At 40.6% G+C, this 24,408-nt stretch overlaps 2 protein-coding genes across 11 annotated transcripts in view; one reads left to right on the top strand and one right to left on the bottom strand.

The window, feature by feature from the left end:
* The window catches only part of ANKRD44 (ankyrin repeat domain 44), a 322,401-nt gene that overhangs the window by 36,730 nt on the left and 261,263 nt on the right, over positions 1-24,408 (top strand). The gene's annotated exons all lie outside the window — the stretch shown is intronic.
* LOC100454018 (ATP synthase F(0) complex subunit C2, mitochondrial-like) lies at positions 11,811-12,264 on the bottom strand. The gene has a single exon (XM_054549627.2). It carries the CDS (start codon positions 12,234-12,236, stop codon positions 11,868-11,870), a length of 369 nt encoding a protein of 122 aa, XP_054405602.1. The 5' UTR covers positions 12,237-12,264; the 3' UTR covers positions 11,811-11,867.

Raw genomic sequence — 24,408 nt, 5'->3', positions numbered from 1 at the left:
GAGGTGGCTCTCTGCAGCAGGGGCAGACCCTGAAGGAGCTGGCAGCTGGAGGCCATGTGCTGACCACACTCTGCACAGCTGGGCAGCAAGCCCTTATCTGAAGAAAGGTCATCTCAGTCTGCCATAGGCTTTCATAGAGACCCTCACTGTGCCTCAGAGCAACCCTAGGAGATGGGTACAGTTATCATTCCCATTTTATAGATGAGGAAACTGAGGCTGAGAGAATTTTCACTAACTTCCCTGATGTAATTACCTAACTAGTTAGTGTCTCAGTGAGAACAGGAACATGACTTCTAAGTGCCAGGTCCCCTTAGTGATGTCCACATGGACTTGACAGTTCTCATTCATTCATTCAGTCATTTGGTTGGTTGGTGTGAAGTGACATGCTCCATGCTGCAGTGGGGCAACTGAGCTGCTCAAAAGCCTGTCTGATTCATATATATATATATTTTTTTTGTGGTTGGTTGAGTAGCTTACAGGTAGGTTAGCATGGTGAGGTGGAAACATCTGAATCCTTTTATTCACAGCTTTTATCACTTGATCAGCTTAAGGAATTAATTTTTAAAATCCTTGACATGCCTGAGAGCTGCTTGTTTTGTGATAAGATTTTCGTTATAGGTTGTTCCTAGCATAGACAAGGACATTTGATTTAGGGCCTTAGGCCTTCAAGATATCACTTCCCAGTCTCCAGCCAACTGGTGTTTGTGGGTGAACCAGCCAGCTGGCAGCTGCCTCGGGAATCTGATATGCACTCCAGGAAGCCCAGGCCGCAGGTGCTGGCCTGGCTCCTAGGCCCTGCACCCTCTTCCTCTCTTTTTCCTGGGTAGCTTCAGCTTAGGCTCTCAGTGGCCTAGTGAAAAAGGGTTCAAACCATTTCTAGATCCCCCACTGGGAAGCGCTATCTTTAATCAAAGGCAACGCATTTCGGCTACTGTGTGTTAGAATAATTTTGGCTTTTTAGCACATCAAATGGGAATGACTGTTAGACTATAAGGCTGGCCACAGGCAAGTCCAGTGGAATTCTTAGAACTGTCAGCCTTCTTAACTCTGGCAGATGAAATAAGCATAACATAAACACCATTTTTAGTATAATACTCTAGTATTTTTGAGAGCAGAATTCTTTTAAAATAATTTTTAAAAATTACAAAATATATGCTCACTGGAAAAATGAAATCTTTTGTCCCCTCCAATGCTGTCACATCCCTGGGGTCCTCGGTATTAACAGTTGCATGTTTTTTGTCCCTCCTTTCTCTGTGCTTATTTGAACATAAATATATTTGACCATGTTTTTCTTCTTCCTTTTCAATAAGCATGACACCAAATATAGGTGTGTTATAAATTGCTTTATCCGTTAAACAATATATTATTGACATTTTCCCCCAGGTTAATACATAACTTCATAATATTCTGCAGTGTGGATGTATCATGATTTATTCAGTCATTTCCCCTGTGGGTGGACACTTGTTTCCAGTTTTTGTCATTAAAATAATGCTACTCCTACATGCTCTGCAGAGCTGGGGATAGGGAGGTGAACAAAAGAGAGATGCTCCAAGCTTTCCAGAAGTTTATGTTGTAGTGGTGGGAGGTCATCTATAAATAGGTAAAGCAATAGATGAAATAGGAAATAGCAATTAGAGATAACGGCTCTGAGAAAAATAAAGACATGCCATCGTAGAGGAAAGGCCTCTTTAAGGAGGTAAACTAAGCTCAGACCACATGCCTGAGGAGACAGCCTTCTGGACACCTGCAGTGAGAACATCCCAGGAGAGGGAGGGTAGATTCTGGTCCTAGTGGAATCTGTCAGCCTTCTGCAAAAGTTGTAGCAATTCACTCCCCGCCCAGCAGCTCTTGCAGAAGCCCTGTTTCTCCACATCCTCCTCAGTTTTCAGTGTTAATCATCTTTACATTTTTTGTCAATCTGCTATGTGAAAATGGATATTTCCCAGACACCTTTTTAATATGCTCATTGACCTTTTGCATCTTTCTTTTCTTTGAATTGCTTATTCATTTAATTTGCTGTTAAAAAAATTGGGTTAACTATCCTCTTCTGACCAGTTTGTAGGAACTTGTTGTTTATCAGAATCCGTGGCTTCTTACATGTCCTGACAAATGTCTCCTCATCTTTCTTCAGTCTCTTTCACTCTGCGACTTCTTTCCTTCAGTCCCAGAGGAAGCAGGCCTGGTGAATGCTGAGGAATTAAGAACCTCGGGCCTCGGGCCTTTGAGCTTTTCAATGGCCCCAAAATATGTCTGAAATTAGGAAAAAAGTTTGTATTGGCTTCTTTGAATACTGAAAGAAAATAGCAAAATCCAAGTTAATGTATATTTAATCAAATACCTATAAGACCTAACTTGATGTCAACTAATCATTTATAAGTCAACTTAATATACAGTTATTTATAACCCAAATTAAAGTTAATTTATTTTTTGTGTGGGAGGTGGGTGTCCTAGTCTGCTTTGGTGGCTCTAACAGAATACCGTGGACTGGGTGGCCCATAAACAACAGGAATTTATTTCTCACAGTTCTGGAGGCTGCTGTCAAGGCGCTGACCAGATTTGGTGTCTGGTGAGGGTCCAATTCCTGGTTCATAGATGTCTGTCTTCCTGCTGCATCCTCACATGATGGAAGGGGTGAGGGAGCTCTCTGGGTCTATTTCATAATGGCAGCAATCCCACTTTAAGGGCTTCACTCTCCAAACAAAACAAAACAAAACAAACTTTTTAGTCTTGGCTTACCCCATTGTATTAGTCCATTTGGGCTGCTAAAACAAAATATCATCAACTGGGTGGCTTATAAACAATAGAAATTGGCCAGGCACGTTGGCTCACGCCTGTAATCCCAGCACTTTGGGAGGCCAAGGTGGGCGGATCACAAGGTCAGGAGTTCAAGACTAGCCTGACCAACATGATGAAACCCCATCTCTACTAAAAATACAAAAATTAGTTGGGCATGGTGGCACGTGCCTGTAGTCCCAGCTACTTAGGAGGCTGAGGCAGGAAATTGCTTGAACCCGGGAGGCGGAGGTTGCAGTGAGCTGAGATCGCGCCACTGCACTCCAGCCTGGGTGACAGAGTGAGACTCCATCTCAAAAAACAAAAACAAAATACCAAACAAACAAATAAAACAATAGAAATTTATTTCTCCCAGTTCAGAAGGCTAGGAATTCCAAGATTGGCGTGCCTGCCTGGTAAGTTTCTGATAAGGGTGCTCTTCTAGTTGCAGGCTGCAGACTTCTTGTTGTGATCTCGATCTCACATGATGGAAGGAGCTAGCTAGCTCTCTGCAGTTTCTTTTATAAGGGTCATAATCTCTAATTCCCTCCCAAAGACTCCAGCTTCTAATACTATCACTTTGGTGATTATAATTTCAACATATGAATTTTGTTGGGGACAAACATTCAGGCGATAGCAGCCCTCTAAGAGAGTTTTAAAACCTTGGGCTGGGTGTGGTGGCTCATGCCTGTAATCCCAGCACTTTGGGAGGCCAAGGCAGGCAGATCGCTTGAGCCCAGGAGTTCATGACCAGCCTGGGCAACATGGTGAAACTCCATCTCTACAAAAAATTTAAAAAATGGTGGTATGCACCTGTAGTCCCAGCTACTAGGGAGGTTGAGGTAGAAGGATCACTTGAGCCCAGGAGGTTGAGGCTGCACTCCAGCCTGGGCAACAGAGCGAGACCGTATCTCAAAAACAAAGCAACCAACAAACAACAAAAAAACCTGATTTGTGATGCATTAGTGGATTGTGAATTTAATGAGCTATGGCTACATTAAAAAATAGAACAGAGAATATAATTTTATATCACATTTAGTAAGATAATGTCAGTCTGTTAAGGATTCTATAGCAAAATAGCTTAGACTGGGTAACTTATAAACAACAGAAATTTATTGCTCACAGTTCTGTAAGTTGGAAAGTTCAAGATCATGGCACCAGCAGATTCATCTATGATGCTGAGGGCCCGCTCTCTGCATCATAGATGGTGCCTTCTTGCACAGTCCTCACATGGTGGAAGGAACAAGCTCCCTCAGGCCTGTTTTATAAGGGCACTAATCCCATCCTAAAGGCCCCACCTCTTAATACTATTGGGAATTAGGTTTTAACATATGGATTTTGAGGGCGCACACAAACATTCAGACCGTAGCAGATAGATATGGTTTCATGAAACTTTTGTTAAGGTTGTGTTTTTGTGTGTCTAGACCAGCCTCATAATTTGTGGGATTTAGTGCAACATGAAAATGCAAGACTCCTTGTTAAAAAATTTTTATTTCAAGATGGCAGTAGCAGAGCATTTAACCAAGAATGGGGCTCTTCTCAGCATGGGGCCCTGGGCAGCTGCACAGTCTGCTTGCCCTGGTGTGTGTATATATGTGTATGACCTGGGTTGAGTTGGAATATTATTTTCTAAAGCCACTGTAGTGATGTGTGCCAAGATCCACAGAAAGGATGGTTGTGGACACCAGTGTGGGGTGCCATGAGCTTTCAGCCACTCTTCCTTGGTCTGCTCATCTGCACCTTGCCAGCTGGCTCCGCTCCCTCCATTCCTGCCTGCCGGTACCCACTTTCTGCCATATTGGCTCCTGTTTGGTTATGCCCAGCTCCAATGCCACAGCTTCCTTGTCTCCAGCTCCCCCTTTCCCTGACTTGCTTAGTGAGTCTGGAGGCCCTTCGGAAATGGCTCAGACACTGCCTACAATTAAATGCTAAGGTTTCTTTTACCTTTGACCCAGATATCTCTCCTCTGCGTTTAGTCTGCTGTTTATTACTTCTTAGAAATTCCACCTGGATGTCCCTGAAGGGCTTCGGACTCATTTTCCACCTCACCTTTCCATCCCCCTCCAAAGCTGCTCTTACTCCTATATTTGTCACTTTGCTTGGTGCCACGAATGTTTACTCAATTGTTCAAGCTGAAAACTGTGGGGATTATTCTTTATTCTTTCATTCTTTCTTCTTCCCCACCTCCTCAGATCTCATGAGTTGCCAAGTCTTGTAAGTTTGACCTCCTCCACAATTGCTTTAGAGTCTGTTCTCTCTCCTCCACATCTGGCACAGAGTCTGACTCCCGAGCGGCACGTGCAAGGCCTTAACTCTGACCTTTACCTGCATTCTCATCCTCACCTCCCACCCCTGTCCCCCAACCGCTGCTCCAGCCACACATCTGTTCCCCCAGGTTCTCAGGCTTCTTAACTGGGAGCAGTAGCATCCCCCCATCCTTGAGGACATTTGGAAATGTGGGAGGGGCATTACTTTAGTTGTTGTCATGACTGGGAGTTGCTGCCAGCAATGAGTGGGTGGGGTCTGAGACAGCAAATGTCCTGCAGTGTGTGGGACAATCTACCAGACATGGAAGTGTCCTATCCAGAATTGCAGGTAGCCACCCTGCTGAAAAACAGAACGTGCTGTTTCATGCCTCTGCCCTTTGCACCTCCCTTTGTCTGAGATGTCTCTTCTCAGCCTTCTCTGCCTGGGAAATTCCTACATGTTCTTTGAGTTCCAGCTTAAAAATGCCACTGTCTCTCCAAAGCCTCCTGTACCCATTTTGCACACCAAGGTTAATTGGTCCCAGGGTACTTATACCTCCCATGGGCCGCTTTGAGTGTGTATTTTCCTGGCTTTGTCCTCCCAGTATCTAGCATGGTTTGGCAGGTAGTAGGTGGGCAGTAAACTAGAGGGTGGCATGGCTTAAAGAAATGCCATCAAGAGCCCCTCAGCTCTGCAGTTCTTGGATTAGGCTTTACTTGTTATACTTCAATTCTATCTTCTCCTTCTTCCCCTGCCCCCTCTTTTCCTTTCTCAATTGCAGCCTTTCTAACTCCAGCATGCGCTTCTTCATTACTACAGATTGGCTATCTTCCATAGTTACAGTCATCTGCGGTTCCTCGAGGCATCTAAGAATTGAAATAGATCTTGGCCATCTTTGCTCCCGAGGTGTGATTGCAGTAGTTACAGCTCCCGTTTCCAAGGCAACAGCCTTCTGGTTATGAGTAGAGTGCTTCTCTTAGTGGATCTCCATTAGGAGAGAGGAGCCTTGCTGCTCCTATCTCCATATTCAAACTTTCCCTGCTTTATTGCTTATTTATAAAAGGCCAGTTTACACTGGAACAAGGCAGGGATAAAATGTTACTCTGCTCTGGCAGTTTAAAAACTTTTTTGAAGCATACTATACATGTGGAAGAGAGCACATTTAATAAGTATATATCTTCATGAATACGCTCTATGAGTAGCACCCAGATCAAAAACAAACAAAACAAAACAAAACAAAAAAAACCAAAAACACATTACCAGCACCCCAAAGCTTAATGGCTTTTCATGGAAATGTTGGACTTTTTTTGAGTATGCATTTCTTATTTTATCTGAGTCATATTTTTTCCCCAAACCAGCTGTAATCTAAGGTTCCATGAGATACATCCTGATTTAAGAACCCTGAGCAATCAACACACAGATTAGATAGGTAGCTTTAGATCATTACAATTTAAAAAAACGTTTTAAAACATGATTTTCCTAGTGTTAGGGAGGCATCTTAGGGATGAAAGCCTCCAGTCTGATGGATTCCCAGTTCTGTGGAGTGAAGGCAGGGTGTATGAGGAAGGGCTCAGTCCAGGCTGATTCCTTAAGCTCATGAAAAGCAGATGCATGCAGACATACAGACCCCCTCCTTATCCCATTCACCCCATTCTTCCACTTTAAAAAAGTCACTTGGGTATTAGCTGGTGCAAGTGGAATCAGCTTTTGGAATCAGATCATTCCAGAGTGAATCCCATCTCCGTCATCCATGCCATGTGACTACAATTCCTTTCCTCTCTGGATTTTAATTTCCTCACCTATAAAATGGGAACAGTATACTTCTCTTGCAGACTTAAAGTGAGGAATAAATGAGATAACGAATGTGAAAAATGCCACCATTGTGTTTGGTTCACAGAAAGTCACAAAAAATGATAGTTTCTCTCTTTTCTTACCCAAAGTTGGAAATTGTCAGAGCCTTCATCACATTGTTCTCAGATAACTTGTCATCTCTTTGCCTCCTATTTCCCCTGCCCCAGTGCATCTCAGATGCTTCTTTCTCCAGATTTATCTTCCTGAACCACTCTTTCTACCTTTGCTGTTAAAAAGACTGATAGATTTTCACGGCACGTGTGCTGAAGCTGGGCATAGAAGGGCTTCATAGATCAGCTCCACAGCTTCTGGGGTATCCCTCACCTTATCCTTCCCATTGTGATGCCCTTGGACCCTGGTGAAGGAGGTAGTTGGCCATGCTGTGACCTTCTTTTCCTATCGTAAAACCTGTGCTGAGTTCCCCAGCCTTGCCACAGTCTAAGACATTTGGCTCCTTCCTGGAGATCCCATTCTGGATCCAAGGATTTAAGGAGCTCCAGCCTGACTCTGAAACTCTGTGTCAAGTGAGGTCTGGCCTTGCCTTTGTGTCCCTTGTTGGGAGACTGGGCTTTGGCTTTGTTCCCAAGTTGTGATTTCTATCTTGCCCCTGATTCTGGTGTCTTTCTCAGTTCCTGCCTTGGTGTCTTACCCAACCCCATCTCCTCTGGAATGGCTTCTTCCCTTGGACACTCAGCAAGGAGAGACAGTCTTCCTTCCACTCCTGGTGCTTTGTCTTGGACACCCCTACTCTAGCACTGAACCAGCTGCTTACTTAGATAACCAGCATTATCTGGAGCCACTGTTTTCAGATACCCTGTCTCATGGAGCAAGTGCCTTTTAATACCACAGCATGTCATTTCAGCATGAATTGATTGGGTACACTTATTTGGAACTTGGCTATCTGGCCTTTTACCTATCTAGAACATGGTGGAGAATCAAGATACATTAAAAAATGGAGCCAAACATAGATGTGTCAAAGTCTAAGGATCATATTTTTTACTCTTAGGAGAAGGCCTTAGGCCCTCAGAGGCATGTACTCTTACTTTAGACACATGGCTAATTGGCTTTTAAGTGCACAATAAATTAGCAACAGCCAATTATTCACAATAGGGAGAAATGACAACCTATTAGAAAGATGGGGGAGGATGGGAAAAATGATAAATGCATAAAGGAGCTGAAAAATTACATTAAAGATTCTGGAGTGATTTTAGCATTTTAAAAGACACTGAGAGCATCCTTGAAATACAGAATGTGCATGATGGCGACCCTTAGTCATCTGCAAAATGTCCTTATAATTTTCTCAAGATGATAGGGAAGAATGTTACTATACATTTTAAGATGTCTACCTAAAATAGCTAAAATAAAAAGACTTCCATGTTTATTCAGGCTAAACCTTCATTCATTCATCTAATATTTAATAAATGCCTTGATATGGCATTGTTCTAGGTGCTGAGAATATGTTACAGAGCAAAACAGACAAAATCCCTGTCCTCTTGGATATTAATCTAGAAGACTGGGCTTTTCAGAGAAAGTAATTCTCCATGACCTGAGAGGGTCAAACTTTTTGCCTTTATTATTTTTAATAGACCGTATAGGACATTTTTCTATATTGTGAATAGAAGATTAAATGGAAGAGATTATTTCTCAGATGGTCAAAACTGACTCTATGAGTGTCATAAAAGACATTGAAAGCCTCTGAGGTGCTTGACTTACTTAGAGTATTTCATTTTTCATCACAACAGATAGTAGGAAGTGCGATTTGTTTTTTGCTGGTGGGGAAATGGCAGAATAGAAAGGTGCAATGACTTGCCTGAGGTTATACCGAGTTTAGTGACACTCTTGCATGCCCATACTAGATGATTTCTCATTTCCAAGGTCAAGTCTCTTGGTTAGGGACTGTCATTCAGTTCGTGTAAAGAAAAAGGGAGGAAAATGCCAAAATTTTAAATATAAAAGGTGAAAAATTGAGTGATTTAATGTTTGTGTAATTAGTCCTAAAATGAATTCCTCATCTGTGGTTTTCTGGGTCAGACAGCAGACTTGAGATCTGTTTGTATATTAGTGGCTTAACTGGCTCTCTTAAGGATGTAATTTCAACTGTAATTTTCCATTTTCCCCCCTTTCCTCTGGCGTCCTTATAGAAAGTTCTTAGCTGTTATTTGAGGCTTTCTAAAAATTATCAAACTGAAGTAGCTACTGAGCTTTTATTTTGGTCCTTAATCAGAAAGGACTGAAAATGATGGTTCTTGATGGCGAATTCTTTAGATAGTCTTCACCTCCAGTTGAACCCCTGAAAGACTATGAGTTCCAGCCTGGCCAGGCAGCTACCACTTCTCCAATAGGTTCTACTCGCATGAGCAATCATTTTCCCATGAAAGCACAACGCCTTCATGTACAGCTTTCCTTTTACCTGGTATTCAGTTTGTGATGTTCTGCTTGGAGAGTGAGCATTTGATTTATTATTTTTACTGAAGGTCATTTTTATATAGGGCTATGTCATATGCTTTACATTTTAGCCCTTGGAGGACGTGACAAAATGCTTTTACTACTCGATTTCAATTTGTGAAAACATAGGTTTTTCGGATTAGAACTCTTATGTTATACTGCTAATAAAGCCAAAGGGTTGAAATATTATTAAAAACATTCCTTTTTGTCTCTTTTTTATATCATGGAATTATGTGCTTTTTCAAGTGTTAAAGGAAAGTGATACCCATTGGTTTGCAGTATTTTCATGGTAACATTTAATATGCTTTGTTCATAAATGGTCTCAATTATAATACTCTCTGCATATGAGAAACCCTACACTTAGGAAATAGAGAATCATGAAACAAAATGCTCTGTCATTTTTATTAGACAAGGCAGACACAGTAAAGAAAAAAAAAAGAGGTAGCCCATGACTTCATTTTTAAAAAGCTGTTACTGGCCGGGTGTGGTGGCTCACACCTGTAATCCCAGCACTTTGGGAGGCTGAGACAGGCAGATCACTTGAGGTCAGGAGTTCGAGACCAGCCTGGCCAACATGGTGAAACCCTGTCTCTACTAAAAATTCAAAAAATTAGCTGGTGCTGTGACGCACCCTTATAGTCCCAGCTATTTGGGAGGCTGAGGCAGGAGAATCACTTGAATCCAGGAGGCAGAGGTTGCAGTGAGCTGACATCATGCCACTGCACTTCAGCCTGGATAACAGAGCAAGACTCTGTCTCCCCACCCCCTCCCCACCAAAAAACAAAAAACAACAAAAAAAAAACCTTTTACGTAAGGAGTACATTAGGATTTCTCTGTCTAAAATAAGAAAAAGCTACCTGGCATGTGGAATGGGCTCATGATGTCTTTGCACTTATTTGAATTTTTGGCTAGAGTAGGATTTGGGGTTGATGTTGGACAGAATATTTCTATGAGGACTGAATTCTGTGGGAGGTTTACTGGGTTTTCTCAGTGTGCCCAAGATGCTGCTGACTCTTTTACTGTCCTTGTTATTGAGCCAACTGTCGTTTTTATCTTCTAAATGGCAATGACCATTTAAAAATTGAGAACTTTTAGCGTCTTTTAAAAGAAAACCATATAATTTTTAAGGAGCCTATGAAAGCTGACCTGGTAACTTTGACCTAAGTATTTTGTCCATTTTTTCTGGGATATAGAGTCATGGGTTTTGATTTCTTGAACTTGGGAAATGTTCTTTGCTAATCACCCTCAGGGGTCTGGAAAAGGTTAAGGAAAGGTTCCCATATTATAAATGATGTGAAGGATTCTAGTGCCCAGGAGCATCCTGCCATCTCTGACTAGAGACAGAGATGGGGAAGACAAGACTAACCCTTTACTGGATGGGTGCTAGAGCCGAAGACTTTCTCCTTCTGTGAGGATGTCCTGAGGGAAAGGGAGGAAATCCACCCCATGTTATGAACTATTTATTGCAGCTCTGACTTCAAGGATTGTGAAAAATGATACTAAAAACTCAAAAAGGTTGATGCTATCATCAAACTCTGACAGTGCATGCTGAAAACATGCTGGGAAATCCCCTTCGAGAAATCCAGGGTGCTTTCTGCGTAAGGAATGGCTATCAAAACAAAAGATAGCGGTTGAATTCAAAGTGCTTCAAGAGAGGTATTAGTTGGGATACTTATTTGGTCAAAATTAGAACACAGAAGTTTATTTTACTCTCATCTATGATGGTCTGAGCATAAACAAACCAAGACTGAGAAGATGACTCCATGATGTTGGGGATAAAGTTTTCTTTTATTACTATGCCATCTCTACCACATAGCTTCTATCTTTCAGCTAAGATAGTTGCTCCATCTTCTATCACTATGGGAAAAGGAAGTAGGAAAGAGGAGGGCAGCCTCCTTTCTTTTCCTTTTCCTTTTTTTTTTTCTTTTTAAAATAAGAAACATGATCTCACTATGTTGCCCAGGCTGGTCTCAAGCTCCTAGGCTCAAGTGATCCTCCTGCCTCAGCCTCAGGCGTAGCTGGGACTACAGATGCATACCACTGTACCGGGCTTCTAGCCTCCTTTCCTTTTAAGAACATGACCTGGAAGTTGAAAACATCTTATTCCATTAGCCAGAATCAATCACATTATTAATTTTCTACAAGGCAGGCTGGGAAATGTAATCTTTAGGGAGGCCGCCATGTGCCTAGCTAAGGCTTCTGTTACTATAGAGGAAAGAGAAGATGGATACTGGGGAGACAGCTAGGAGCCTCTGCTACACCAGAATAGTAACATTTGCCCTTCAGCGTTCCTGTACTGCTGTGGCTTTCAGGCAAATTCAAACTTGACATAACATCTTTTTTTTGCTTTTTCTTATTAATACAGTATTTGTCTTTCTTCTGTCAAACCCTGAGCCAACCATGTTCCCCAGGCCACCTGAGGAGGTACAGGAAAAGAAACATACAGGGCTGATGAGACATGGGAGAAAGAACTATGGGAGGTGGAGACAGCTGCTTCACATGGGGAAGAGGATGAGAAAGACCACCATCAGGCAAAAGAGCCCCATGGCTTCCTAGAGGGTAAAGCCTAGAATGGCGTAGGAGAAGAGCTGTTGTTTCAGAGAAGGGTTCCTGGCATAACCAATGATGAGGCTCCCAAACACAGTTGCAATCCCAGCCCCAGAGCCCGCCACCCCAACTATGGCAGCCCCAGCCCCAATGAACTTGGCTGTTGTGTCGATGTCCCTTGAAATGGCGCTGCTTTCGAAGCTGTGGCCAGGGACAAGCGAGGTAAGGGGACATGAGACTGCCAAGCTGCTGAGGTTCTCACCTGTCAGTGTCTCTGGTCGTTTCAGCACCACTGCAGGTAGCAGATGGTTTAGCAGCTGTGAGGCGCTCTTGACCAAGGAGGGAGTGGAGACGAACTTGGAGCAGGTGTACATTTTCAGGGGGTGAGGGGCTGTGGCAGGAGAGCTGGGCCTAGTGCGGGGAAGACACAACACCTTTAAAGAGGCATTATTATTCTTTTAAGAGGCATTATTATTCACAGACAGCACCAGAGCATATCATGCAATATTATATCTTGCTTAATGTATTGTTTAGATATCCATGTTAGGAAAGTAAATTTTGAATGTATTGTTAAAGTTTTTTGTTGTTGTTGTTGTTGTTGTTTTTGAAAAAGAGTCTCACTGTGTTTCCCAGGCTGGAGTGCAGTGGCGTGATCTTGGCTTACTGCAACCTCTGCCTCCTGGGTTAAAGCGATTCTCCTGTCTCAGCCTCCCAAGTAACTGGAATTACAGGTGTGCTCCACCATGCCCAGCTAATTTTTTGTATTTTTATTAGAGACAGGGTTTCACCATATTGGGCAGATTGGTCTTGAACTCCTGGCCTCAAGTGATCCACCCGCCTCGGTCTCCCAAAGTGCTGGGATTACAGGCATGAGCCACCATGCCTGGCCTGTCAATCTTAACTTAAAAGCAACTGTAGTTTCTTCAAACATTCTTCTGTGGAAAGAATGCACTCATTTTGGTAGGTTGAAATTTTTACGTGGAATTTCCGTTAGCACAAATCCATATGCCTTAAAATGAGAAAAGACTTCAGAAAGGGCACCCGCTAGGGGGTAGGTCAAAATTGTTCATTCTGGATGGGAATTTGATTCTGGAGTTGTCAGTGGTCAGTAAATAGAGTTCACTTCATGATGTTGACTCTAGGAATGGAGCCAAAACACTACAACCTCATTTATAACTTCCCCACCTCTGTGGGGAATCATATTAATAAGTAATTTTAGGGCCTGGGTTCTAAGATAATTTTATTAAAATAAAAAGCTGTCTCTTGTTTCTCTACAGGAGGATACTGCCAGAAAGCTCTGCCATTTATTTTTTCTGGCTACTTCCTGTCTGGATTTTGTTTATTGCTCTCTGCCCAGAGTGCTGTATCAGAGGGAACTACCGTATGGCTAGGAAGATTTGTTTGTATAACAGTGTGCGAATATTTTGTCCTGGCTGGTAGGAAGTAAGCTGTTTCTCATAGACTCTTATTGTAAAGCTTAGCACATATCATACATTATAGATTTTTAATTGTGATTTCTAGTTGCATGTGAATTTGCATTTTGCCCTCGGTTTTTCTCTTATCCCATCACACAGAAGAGATGATTTCGAGGTGTGAGTTTTTTTCAGATCCTGTTTTCTTCATAAGGATGAACTAGACTTGCAGGCTGTCTCTTCTGGCCATCACTGCAGTTAGCAGACTCTGTCTTTTGTTTGATATGAGACAAATGTTCTTGTTGTCTTAGTAGTATAACGTCTCAAGCGTGGTTCTGATTTTTTGTTTAGCAACGAAAAGTCTCAGATTCTCTAGGGTCCCTTGTTATCACTCCTTAAACACTTTTCAGAAGGCTCAGCAGTAATAACAGCTACTATGGAAGAAGACAGGGTGTGTACAGTCATCAAAGCTTTATCTTTGGCATACAGACTTATGTTTTTAGAAAAGAAAACAATTAGAAAAGAAACATTTTTTTTTAAGAAAAGATTATCTTTTTTTCTTCTTTTTTTTTTTTTTGGTTGGCAAAAAAGCATTTGATGAACTTCTCTTTAAAAAATTGTTTGGTTACAGCATGGTACTGGTACCAAAACAGAGATATAGACCAATGGAACAGAACAGAGCCCTCAGAAATAATGCCACATATCTACAGCTATCTGATCTTTGACAAACCTGACAAAAACAAGCAATGGGGAAAGGATTCCCTATTTAATAAATGGTGCTGGGAAAACTGGCTAGCCATATGTAGAAAGCTGAAACTGGATCCCTTCCTTACACCTTATACAAAAATTAATTCAAGATGGATTGAAGACTTAAATGTTAGACCTAAAACCATAAAAACCCTAGAAGAAAACCTAGGCAATACCATTCAGGACATAGGCATGGGCAAGGACTTCATGTCTAAAACACCAAAAGCAATGACAACAAAAGCCAAAATTGACAAATGGGATCTAACTAAACTAAAGAGCTTCTGCACAGCAAAAGAAACTACCATCAGAGTGAACAGGCAACCTACAGAATGGGAGAAAATTTTTGCAACCTACTCATCTGACAAAGGGCTAATACCCAGAACCTACAATGAACTCCAACAAATTTACAAGAAAAAAACAAACAACCCCATCAAAAAGTGGGCAAAGGATATGAACAGACACTTCTCAAAAGGAGACATTTATGCAGCCAAAAAACACATGAAAAAATGCTTATCAGCACTGGCCATCAGAGAAATGCAAATCAAAACCACAATGAGATACCATCTCACACCAGTTAGAATGGCTATCATTAAAAAGTCAGGAAACAACAGGTGCTGGAGAGGATGTGGAGAAATAGGAATACTTTGACACTGTTGGTGGGACTGTAAACTAGTTCAACCATTGTGGAAGTCAGTGTGGCGATTCCTCAGGGATCTAGAACTAGAAATACCATTTGACCCAGCCATCCCATTACTGGGTATATACTCAAAGGATTATAAATCATGCTGCTATAAAGACACATGCACACATATGTTTATTGCGGCACTACTCGCAATAGCAAAGACTTGGAACCAACCTAAATGTCCAACAACGATAGACTGGATTAAGAAAATGTGGCACATATACACCATAGAATACTATGCAGCCATAACAAATGATGAGTTCGTGTCCTTTGTAGGGACATGGATGAAACTGGAAACCATCATTCTCAGCAAAATATCACAAGGACAAAAAACCAAACACCACATGTTCTCACTCATAGGTGGGAATTGAACAATGAGAACACATGGACACAGGAAGGGGAACATCACACACCGGGGACTGTTGTGGAGTGGGGAGAGGCGGGAGGGATAGCATTAGGAAATATACCTAATGCTAAATGGCGAGTTAATGGGTGCAGCACACCAACATGGCACATGTATACGTATGTAACAAACCTGCACATTGTGCACATGTACCCTAAAACTTAAAGTATAATAATAATAAAATTAAAAAAATTGTTTGGTTCAGGTCTCTGTTTCTAGGAAAAGTAGTCTTACCATTTTTCAGGCAAGGCCACTGATGAGTGATTTTGCTCAAGGTCATATAAGATAGTATAGCCTGTGTTCTTTATTGGACCACATTCTTTTCTTTCTTTTTCTTTTCCCCCTCAAATTAACAGGCACACTCATGGGGATCCCATACAAATGTGGAACTCCTGAACCACATTATTTTCAATGAGTTATAGCAAGTGACTCTATAGATGACCAAAAGGTGGTTATATGCCCCAGGAGATACATTAGCATTTTAGATAAAGTAAGAACCTAGAGAAGGCAGGCTCCCTCTACGGCAAGTCCTTCCTGCTGGGGCCTGGTCTTATTCATCATGGTGTCTCTAGTGCCAAGCTCAGCACCTGGCACGTTGGAGTCTGCGGCATATGCTTGTTGGCTGTTGAATTAGTGACTGTGAGTTGGAGGACGACAGTTTAACAAAAAGGAGAAAAGATTTGAAAGTGAAGTTTTCTCAGGCAGCCTAAGGAGGGTTGGATCAGCTTAGATGCAGAAGGGAAAGAGATTATCTGCAGAAGTCTGGGAAATCATAGTGGGCTAGACAAGAGGAACCTAGATCCAGGGAATTTAACAAGGACCTGTCTCAAAACTGGATTTTTAACTCCCATATCTTCCAAGTACCTTTGTTTTTGTTTCTTAGGTTTACAAAGTTATTCTTAAGGTTGAATCTGTTGCTATGTTGTGTTCTTAGTGTTTAGCTCTGGGAGGGGGGACACAGATGTATATAAGTGAGCAGCAGCTACTCGGGGGAGGCCTCTGGTAGGAGCTGCAGTGCTGGACTCAATGACCCAAACTTGCATCCCTGGGTCTAGAGTCCTGGGACCATCCTGCTTTTCATGTTTACTCACCCAGTTCATTAATCTTCCTAGACAATAAAAACTTATATTATTGCCTTTGTAGGAGGACTGTGCTTAAGGCTGCTTTACCTAGTCTTTAAGAGCCTAGAAGGAAACTTGGCAATGTCTTTCTGTCTAGGCTGCAAGGTTTGGTCGGTGGTTGAGACCTGAATAATGGAATCCCTGGTTTCTTAGTTTTAGTGTGTTGGAAGTTCTTCAGAACTCCCAGAGCACTTCATGAATATCTACTCAGAGCAAGCATTACATTTCTATCCTACAGAAAGAGATACTGAAACAAAACAAGAAGACACATTTTGAAACACCATTTAGAAGAAAATGGAGCAATCACTGATCATTAGGGAAATGCCAGTCAAAACCACAAATTAGATACCACTTCATACTCATCAGAGTGACTATCTGAAAACCAGAAACAGCAAATGTTGGTGAGGATGTGGGGAAATTGAAGACCTTGTGCTTTGCTGTTGGGAATGTAAAATGGTGCAGCTGCCATGAAAAACTGTGTGGTGGTTTCTCAAAAAGTTATATATAGAAATACCATTTGATCTAGCAATCCTACGTCTGGGTATATATCCAAAAGAATTGAAAGCAGAGAGGTGAACAGATATTAGTACATTCATGTTCATAGCAGCATTATCCACAATAACCAAAAGATGGAAACAACTCAAACATCCAATGACGTATGAATTGATAAACAAAATGTGATATATATATATATGTGTGTGTGTGTGTGTGTATATATATATATATATATATATATATATGGATATTATTCAGCCCTAAAAAGGAAGGAAATTCTGGCCTAATAAAGAATTCCCAAAGTAATCCCAGCACTTCAGGAGGCCAAGGTGGGTGGATCACTTGAGGTCAGGAGTTCGAGACCAGCCTGGCCAGCATGGTGAAACCCGTCTCTACTAAAAATACAAAAAAAAAAAAAGATTAGCCGAGTGTGGTGGCACATGCCTGTAATCACAGCTACTTGGGAGGCTGAGGCAGGAGAACTGCTTGAACCTGGGGCAGTGGTTGCAGGGAGCCGAGATCGCACCACTGTACTCCAGCCTGGGTGACAGAGCAAGACTCCATCTCAAAAATAAATAAATGAATAAATAAATAAATAAAAATAAAAAATAAAAAGGAAGGGAATTCTGACACATGCTACAACATAGCTGAACTTGAAGATATTATGCTAAGTGAAATAAGCCAGATGCAAGAACAACTATTGTATGATTTTCGTTTATGTAAGTTACCTAGAGTAGTCAAATTCAGAGAGACAGAAAGTAGAATAGTTGTTACCAGGGATAAAGGGAGGAGGCAATGGGAAGTTATTGTTTAATTGGCATGGAATTTCAGTATGAGATGGGGAAAAATTTCTGGAGATGAATGATGGTAATTGTTGTATAATAATGTGAATGTACTTAATCCCAGTGTACACTTAAAGATGGTTAAAATGGTAAATTAAAAAATTTTATTTTTTGTGGGTACATAGTAGGTGTATATATTTGTGGGGTAAATGAAATGTTTTGATACATGCATGCAATGTGAAATAAGTACCTCATGCAGAATGGGGTATCCATCCCCTCAAGCATTTATCCTTTGTGTTACAAACAATCCAATTATACTCTTTTAGTTATAAAATGGTAAATTTTATGTATACTTTACACAATAAAAAATTTGTGCAAAAATATTGAATTATTTTAAGATACTAAATAAAAGAAAAAAGAACTGAAGAAAGTCATGATTGTTTTTTCCCCGAAGTTTTATAATAATCACTAAAAAGCTGACTGTTACTGTCTGTTGATTCTTTTAATCAAGTAAAAGAAAAAACTTCTCTGTTTCTGTATGCTTTTAATTTGTTTTTTAAAGAATACCTCTTAAAAACTATTGTCATACCAAACTGAACTGGTAAGTATTTAGCTTTCCCAGGTGGGTCTACATGGTACTCACATTTGTCCAACTGACTTCCTTTGCAAAATGATCTGAAAGAGAGCTAATCACCTTGACTATAAAGAAATCCCACACAGTGATAGCTGCCACCTCCAAGAGAGTCCTGGAATCTGCTTAAGCTCAGGCACCTGAAATTTTAAACACTAAACCTGTGCAAGGAGAGTGCTTTCTTCTTGGGGATTGGATTGGTGTTTTCACCTATTCTTCCATTTTTTTTTGAAGATGAGCTGCTTGTAGAGGTTTGGAGACATCAACTGACTTCTCTCTTTTCTGTACCTCCTGAGGCACCCAAAGCATGAATACAGTTTTTTTCTTCTTCCTCTCTCTTTATACATTTGGTCTTTGATCTGTGATCTATGAGAAGGCTGAAGCTGCCTTACAGGACAGTTTACAATTTATTGGGAGTACATGGAAGTCCTGGACTAGGGTGATGTGGCTGCCTCAAATTTAATAGGAGCAATTAGCTTAGGATACGAGCTTCTTGACTTGTTTACACACAGGGCCTTACATCCTCCTCTTTTTGCATGCCATTTTCTGAAATACCAAGGCCTTTGTTTTAAATCTATTCTAAGGGGGATTAATGTATTTGTATATACATGAAGCCTTCTTGGGAAAGAATCTTAAAGTGTATTTTTTAAAAACTCGAGCCTGAAGAGTAGATGCTTAACTTCAGGTTCATGACATATTTCTTTTCCTGTTCATCTGTCTCAATTTGATTTATTTCCTGGTGTAAAGACAAATGCACTTTGGTTTTGTTGTAGATAACTTGTGTTCAAGTTGTCTTTTGGCTCTGCCGTGCTTACATTTACTTTTTATAAAGCTGTTGGTATATGGAGAACATCTAAATTTTGGAACATTAAAGTTGAAAGGTCTTTCAAAGACACATAGTCAGAAACACATCATAGAACAGCAGGAATCTTTTGTACTCATGCTCCTGACAGTTAGGGATCTAGTCTTAACTGTTGTCAAGTTTAGACTCCTAGTGATTTAGAAACGAGCCTGGCAGTCCACTGTTGGACAGTCACTAGAAACTAGTTCATTATCTGAAATCTTTCCCTTTTTAATTTCTTAGGTCTTAGTGTTCTGCCACCTAGAGCATTAAATGAAAATGGTATGAATTCAATGATACTATAAGCTTTGAAAAGAGGGTCAAATTACAGATCAATCACAGATTTTCTCACAAACCACATATACAAAAGACAGCCCCTGTTAAGAAAGTATAAATTCAGAGTATCTTAAGAATCCCCTCCAAACAATTTTCTAACGTTAGACCAGATAGATTAAGATTCCTTATTTTTAACTGCACCCAGGCATTACGCTTTTCAAAGCCTCCTGCAATGTACAGCACAGATGCGTGATTAAACATTTCTTTATTTGGTGAACGTCTTACATGAAGCGCAGGGTCCCTCCTGCTCTGGCTTTCATTATCTGACTCCAGGAGCGTCGTTGCCTTTGTCAGGGCTCCAGCCCTACTGGCTCTGGCTGGCTTGTCCTGGCCGCTGTGTAGCTGCCTTCGATGGGGCAGCCTGGCTGAGGAAACCCAGGGGGCCGCCTCTTACCACACTGTCAGTGGCAACAGCAAAGCATGTAACAGCCTGGAAAAAAGGAAGTTCATAGGCAGGCCTGCAGTTCTTCTTTTGTTTTGGGGCCATAACTTACAATTTACAGATTCTCAATTCCAAAACTATGACGTTTAATGCAGGTCATGTTAGGTTTATTCCTTCTTGCTAGAAAAGAAGGGATACCTAGCTTATATCCAAATAGGAGCTTGCATGATTGTTAATTTGGTTTTTCTTTCAGAGTTGGGGTGTGCCCACAGCAAGTGATTTACCTCTTGGTGAATAAGGCCCCAGGCTGCTCTATTGTGCCTGCCTTTTTTTGTCACTTAGCTTGTGCTTCCCACACGAGTATTCTGTGTATGCTGAGGTGACTACTCAGGGAGCTGAGCTTCCAAATGGATGGAGCCCAGCCCCAGGAAGCGTAACCCCACAGACAGGGCTCTGCGAGGAGCAGGCAGCATTCCCATCCTGCCTCTGGTGTCTGCTTCTCTCTGAGTGTCTTCTTCATTCCTTGCTTTTCTAAAGACCACCTTTCCGACTTCTTGGACCATGGTCGTGGAACATATGGCTACAGGTTCAGCCAAAGAGAGACTGACACTCACTCTTCATCTCCTTCTCACATTCTCTGGACAGGGAATCTCCTTGGCTGCCCTGAGCTGAGTACTTCTCTGGTTCAGTTAACTATTGCCTTGGGCCTCAGGGCAGCACCTTGGACAAATAGCTCTTAGGAACTTGATTTGTAGATGTGTTTCACGGATGGAAGGGGAGCATTTTGGAAAAGACAGTTAATCTGATAGGTGTGCAGCCCTCTGGGGACATGATGAAGTGCCACAGTACAACTAGTACATATGCCTAGAGTATCAATTTCCCCCTTAGTTTTAGAAGAAACATGATTTTGGTGTTAAAGCAAATATATATATATGTGTGTGTGTGTATGTATGTGTGTATGTGTGTCTATACACACATATGCACACACAGTAAGGTGGAACATACTCCTAGAGTATCAATTTCCCCCCTACTTTTAGAAGAAACATGATTTTAATATTAAAGCAAATGTATATGTGTGTGTGTGTGTGTGTGTGTGTGTATGTATGTTTGTGTGTCTATATACATATACACACTAAGGTGGAACATTTGCAAGAATTTTAAAGATAACCATAAGGGAGAATAATTAATTTTGTATTTAAGGGATGCTCCTCCGCTGTTAGGACACTTTGGTAGGATAGTTCAGAAAGTACTGACATTTCTGGCCAATTACAGGCTGGAGTTGGAAGTTTTTTTTTTTTTTTTTTTTTTTTTTTAAGACGAAGCCTTGCTCTATCACCCAGGCTGGAGTGTAGTGGAGCTTTCTCAGCTCACTGCAGCCTCCGCCTCCCAGGTTCTCCTGCCTCAGTCTCCCGAGCAGTTGGGATTACAGGCTCCCACCGCCACGCCTGGGTAATTTTTGTATTTTTAGTAGAGATGGGGTTTCTCCATGTTGGCCAGGCTGGTCTCAAACTCCTGACCTCAGGTGATCTGCCCGCCTTGGCCTCCCAAAGTGCTGGGATTATAGGCGTGAGTCACCGTGCCTGGTCTTGGAGTTGGAAGTTTAACATGAAACATGTTGAGTTATTGAGTACTTTTGCTTGTTTTAGTTACATGAGGCCAGAAGATTCGCTGCCTGTGTATTACAGAATTGTGTACAGAATACTCCTATTGTGGGTGGCTGGGCTAAGAAACTTTAGTGTAGTCTTTCAAGAATCCTGTGCAGATCATGAGTGTGTTTCTGGAATGAGGCAGAATGAGATTTAGCCAGTGTTGGAGGCATCAGTGGGCTTGTAAATAGTTAACTCGTTCACTTGCAGCCCACATAGAGTTGCCTGTCTGTAACTCCTCATAGCCCACTTCACATAGTGTGACTTTCTTTTTCTGGGCCACAGAAAGAAGACAAAACTAACTGCAGTGCTTTCTCTTTACCTAGGTGAGATTCCAGCAGAAGTATTTTTCTGTGATTTAAACACCCACATGGGAATATCTTGGAGAGTTAGGAAAGAATTGACTTATGGAGATGTCTACATTAATATCTTTCTGGTTTCAAGTTCTTACAGGTTTCTTTTTATATGTATATTCTACATATATATGGAATAAATATATATAGCATAATTCATATTAGAATAATGCAGAAATCAACATTATTGAAGACATTATTAAACCACCTTCTGTTTTTATTGACATATGTGGAATATGTATGTGTGTGTGTGTGTGTGTGTGTGTGTGTGTAGATAATATATAGCAATAGGATAATCTGGACATTGACATTATTGAATACATTACTAAGCTATCCACTATGTTTATTGATATCCTAGAATAAGATTCTAATAATCTTAATAACTGAGATAATGTCAGTCTCCTAACTGACAGTGAGAAGAATTCAAAAGCCATCAGTAGATAAATTGGGAATGCCACCAGGTTTTTTAATGACCCCCTTTTAATTTTCCCTGAAGTATAAAAATCATTTCCTCAAGACGTTAAAGAAAAGCTTGAAAAAATAAAATTACTCATGGGTGTACCATCGTTATACAGGAGCTGTTTTTTTTGACTTTTATTTTTCTAAATAAACAAACAAAACCACTATCACAGCAACAAAATCTTTGTAATAGGACTAAGAATTCCTGAATACTTCAGGGAACATCCTGAGGATAAATTAGACTTACGAGTATTGATAGTGGATGCCACATGATCTGTGCCTATGGTCAGCTTACAATGAGCTTTTAAAGCAGTCAGGTACTGTAAAAAGTCAAAAATATTTGTTTCTGGCCTCTACTCTTTCTTAGGTAAAGGATTAATTAAGGGTGTAAATTATCTTTCAAAAACTCTTTTCAAAGCACTGCAGGAGTAAATACAGGTCTTTTGCCTAGCAGCATTTAAAAATCAATATAAATATTAGTCTTATGGTTCTTATAAAGATTTAGTTTAAAAAGAGAATTTTGCAGCTAAAATATTTGAAAACTTGGGGAATATTTAAAAAATATAGTGGCTCACGCCTGGCGTGAGACAGGCTGAGGTGGGCGGATCACAAGGTCAGGAGATCAAGACCATCCTGGTTATACATGGTGAAACCCCGTCTCTACTAAAAATACAAAAAATTAGCTGGGCGTGATGGCGGGCGCCTGTAGTCCCAGCTACTCGGGAGGCTGAGGCAGGAGAATGACGGGAACCCGGGAGGCGGAGCTTGCAGTGAGCCGAGATCACGCGATCGCATTCCCGCCTGGGCGACAAAGCGAGACTCCGACTCCCTCTAAAAAAAAAAAATAAATTATATATATATGTGTATATATATACGTGTATATGTGTATACATATACGTGTATATGTGTGTGTATATATATATGTAAGTATATATATATGTATATATATTCAGGATGCAACCCTAAGGATTTTGATTTGTTAGACCTTTGGCGGGGCAGGGCTTGGGGGGAGCAGGAATCTGTATTTTAAGTTTCTCTTAGGGATTCTGGTTTGGGAAAAAATATTTAGGTAACAGAAATACATAACAGGCAGAGTGGTGGAGTCCAAAAGTGTTTGTATACCAATGCCTGTTCTTTTTTTTGCTGAAAGATTAAATAGTTTTAGTGTATGTGTTATTTTAAGGTGTTTTTTCCTATTTAAGCAAAACAAAATCTGAAGATACTGCTTTATTCCCCCTCTGATTTTGTACTTAGCAATTTTAGGATAAAGACACAAAAGATATTTTATCATGGCTATTATTCCCATACTGAAAGAATAATCCTTTATTTGGAGAGTGTAGTTGATGTTGAAAACAAGGACTGATGCATAAATGTTAATATTACTCTTAGAATTTTCAAATATAGCAGCCCTAGTATGTCTTTTGAAGAAAAAAACTAAGCAGTGGAAACATTCTTTTTCATATTTTTATAGCTAAGATTGACATTTATGCCTCAGTTGTTGAAATTTAGGAGGTTGAGGAAACAAGCTGGAATTTGGGTCCGCCCAAGTGTAAGTCTAGACGAACCAGTCATTCAGTCTGCATTCAGTATGCAGAAATAAAATTGAGCCAACTTTGTTTTGAAATATGTGAATCACAACAGCACCAAGATCCAGAAAGATTAATGGGCAAAGAGTAAGAACAGATTTTTCACAGGAGGAAATACTTACAAGCATGCCTATAGAAAAACACTCCACTCCAAATCAAAGAAATGGAAGGAAAAAAATAATGAGAAACCATTTTATGGCTATTAAACTAATATAAATATAAATAAAACAAAGCTGATGTGATCTCAGAAAACGAGTATATTCTTCCATTTCTGGCAGCAATGTTAATTAGTTCAGTTCTTTTGGAGAACACATTGGCAGTGGATGTAAAAAGTCACACAATTGTCCAGACTCTTTGACCTAGTAACCCACTCCCTGGAATTTATTCTAAAGGAAAAAAAAAGCTGTAAGAACAAAGATATTTATTGTGCTGTTATTTCTGATGGTGACAAATGAGAAAGAATTTGGATAGACAACAACAGACAAATAAAATATGCAATGTTTTTAAGCTACTCAAAAACAAATTCAGGAAGACAGTGTAAACAAATAAAAAGGTTTGGAAAAAAGCATAGTAAAATGTAAATACATGTATTATAATAAACTATATAAAAGACCTATCAAGAAATAAACATCTTTGTTATGGTTTTAGCAATATATGTGAATTTAAAAAC

This window comes from Pongo abelii, chromosome 11, assembly GCF_028885655.2.
Source record: "Pongo abelii isolate AG06213 chromosome 11, NHGRI_mPonAbe1-v2.0_pri, whole genome shotgun sequence".
Taxonomy (NCBI): Eukaryota; Metazoa; Chordata; class Mammalia; order Primates; family Hominidae; genus Pongo; species Pongo abelii.
Note: the sequence above shows the minus strand (reverse complement) of the source record. Positions and strands in the feature narration are given on the sequence as shown.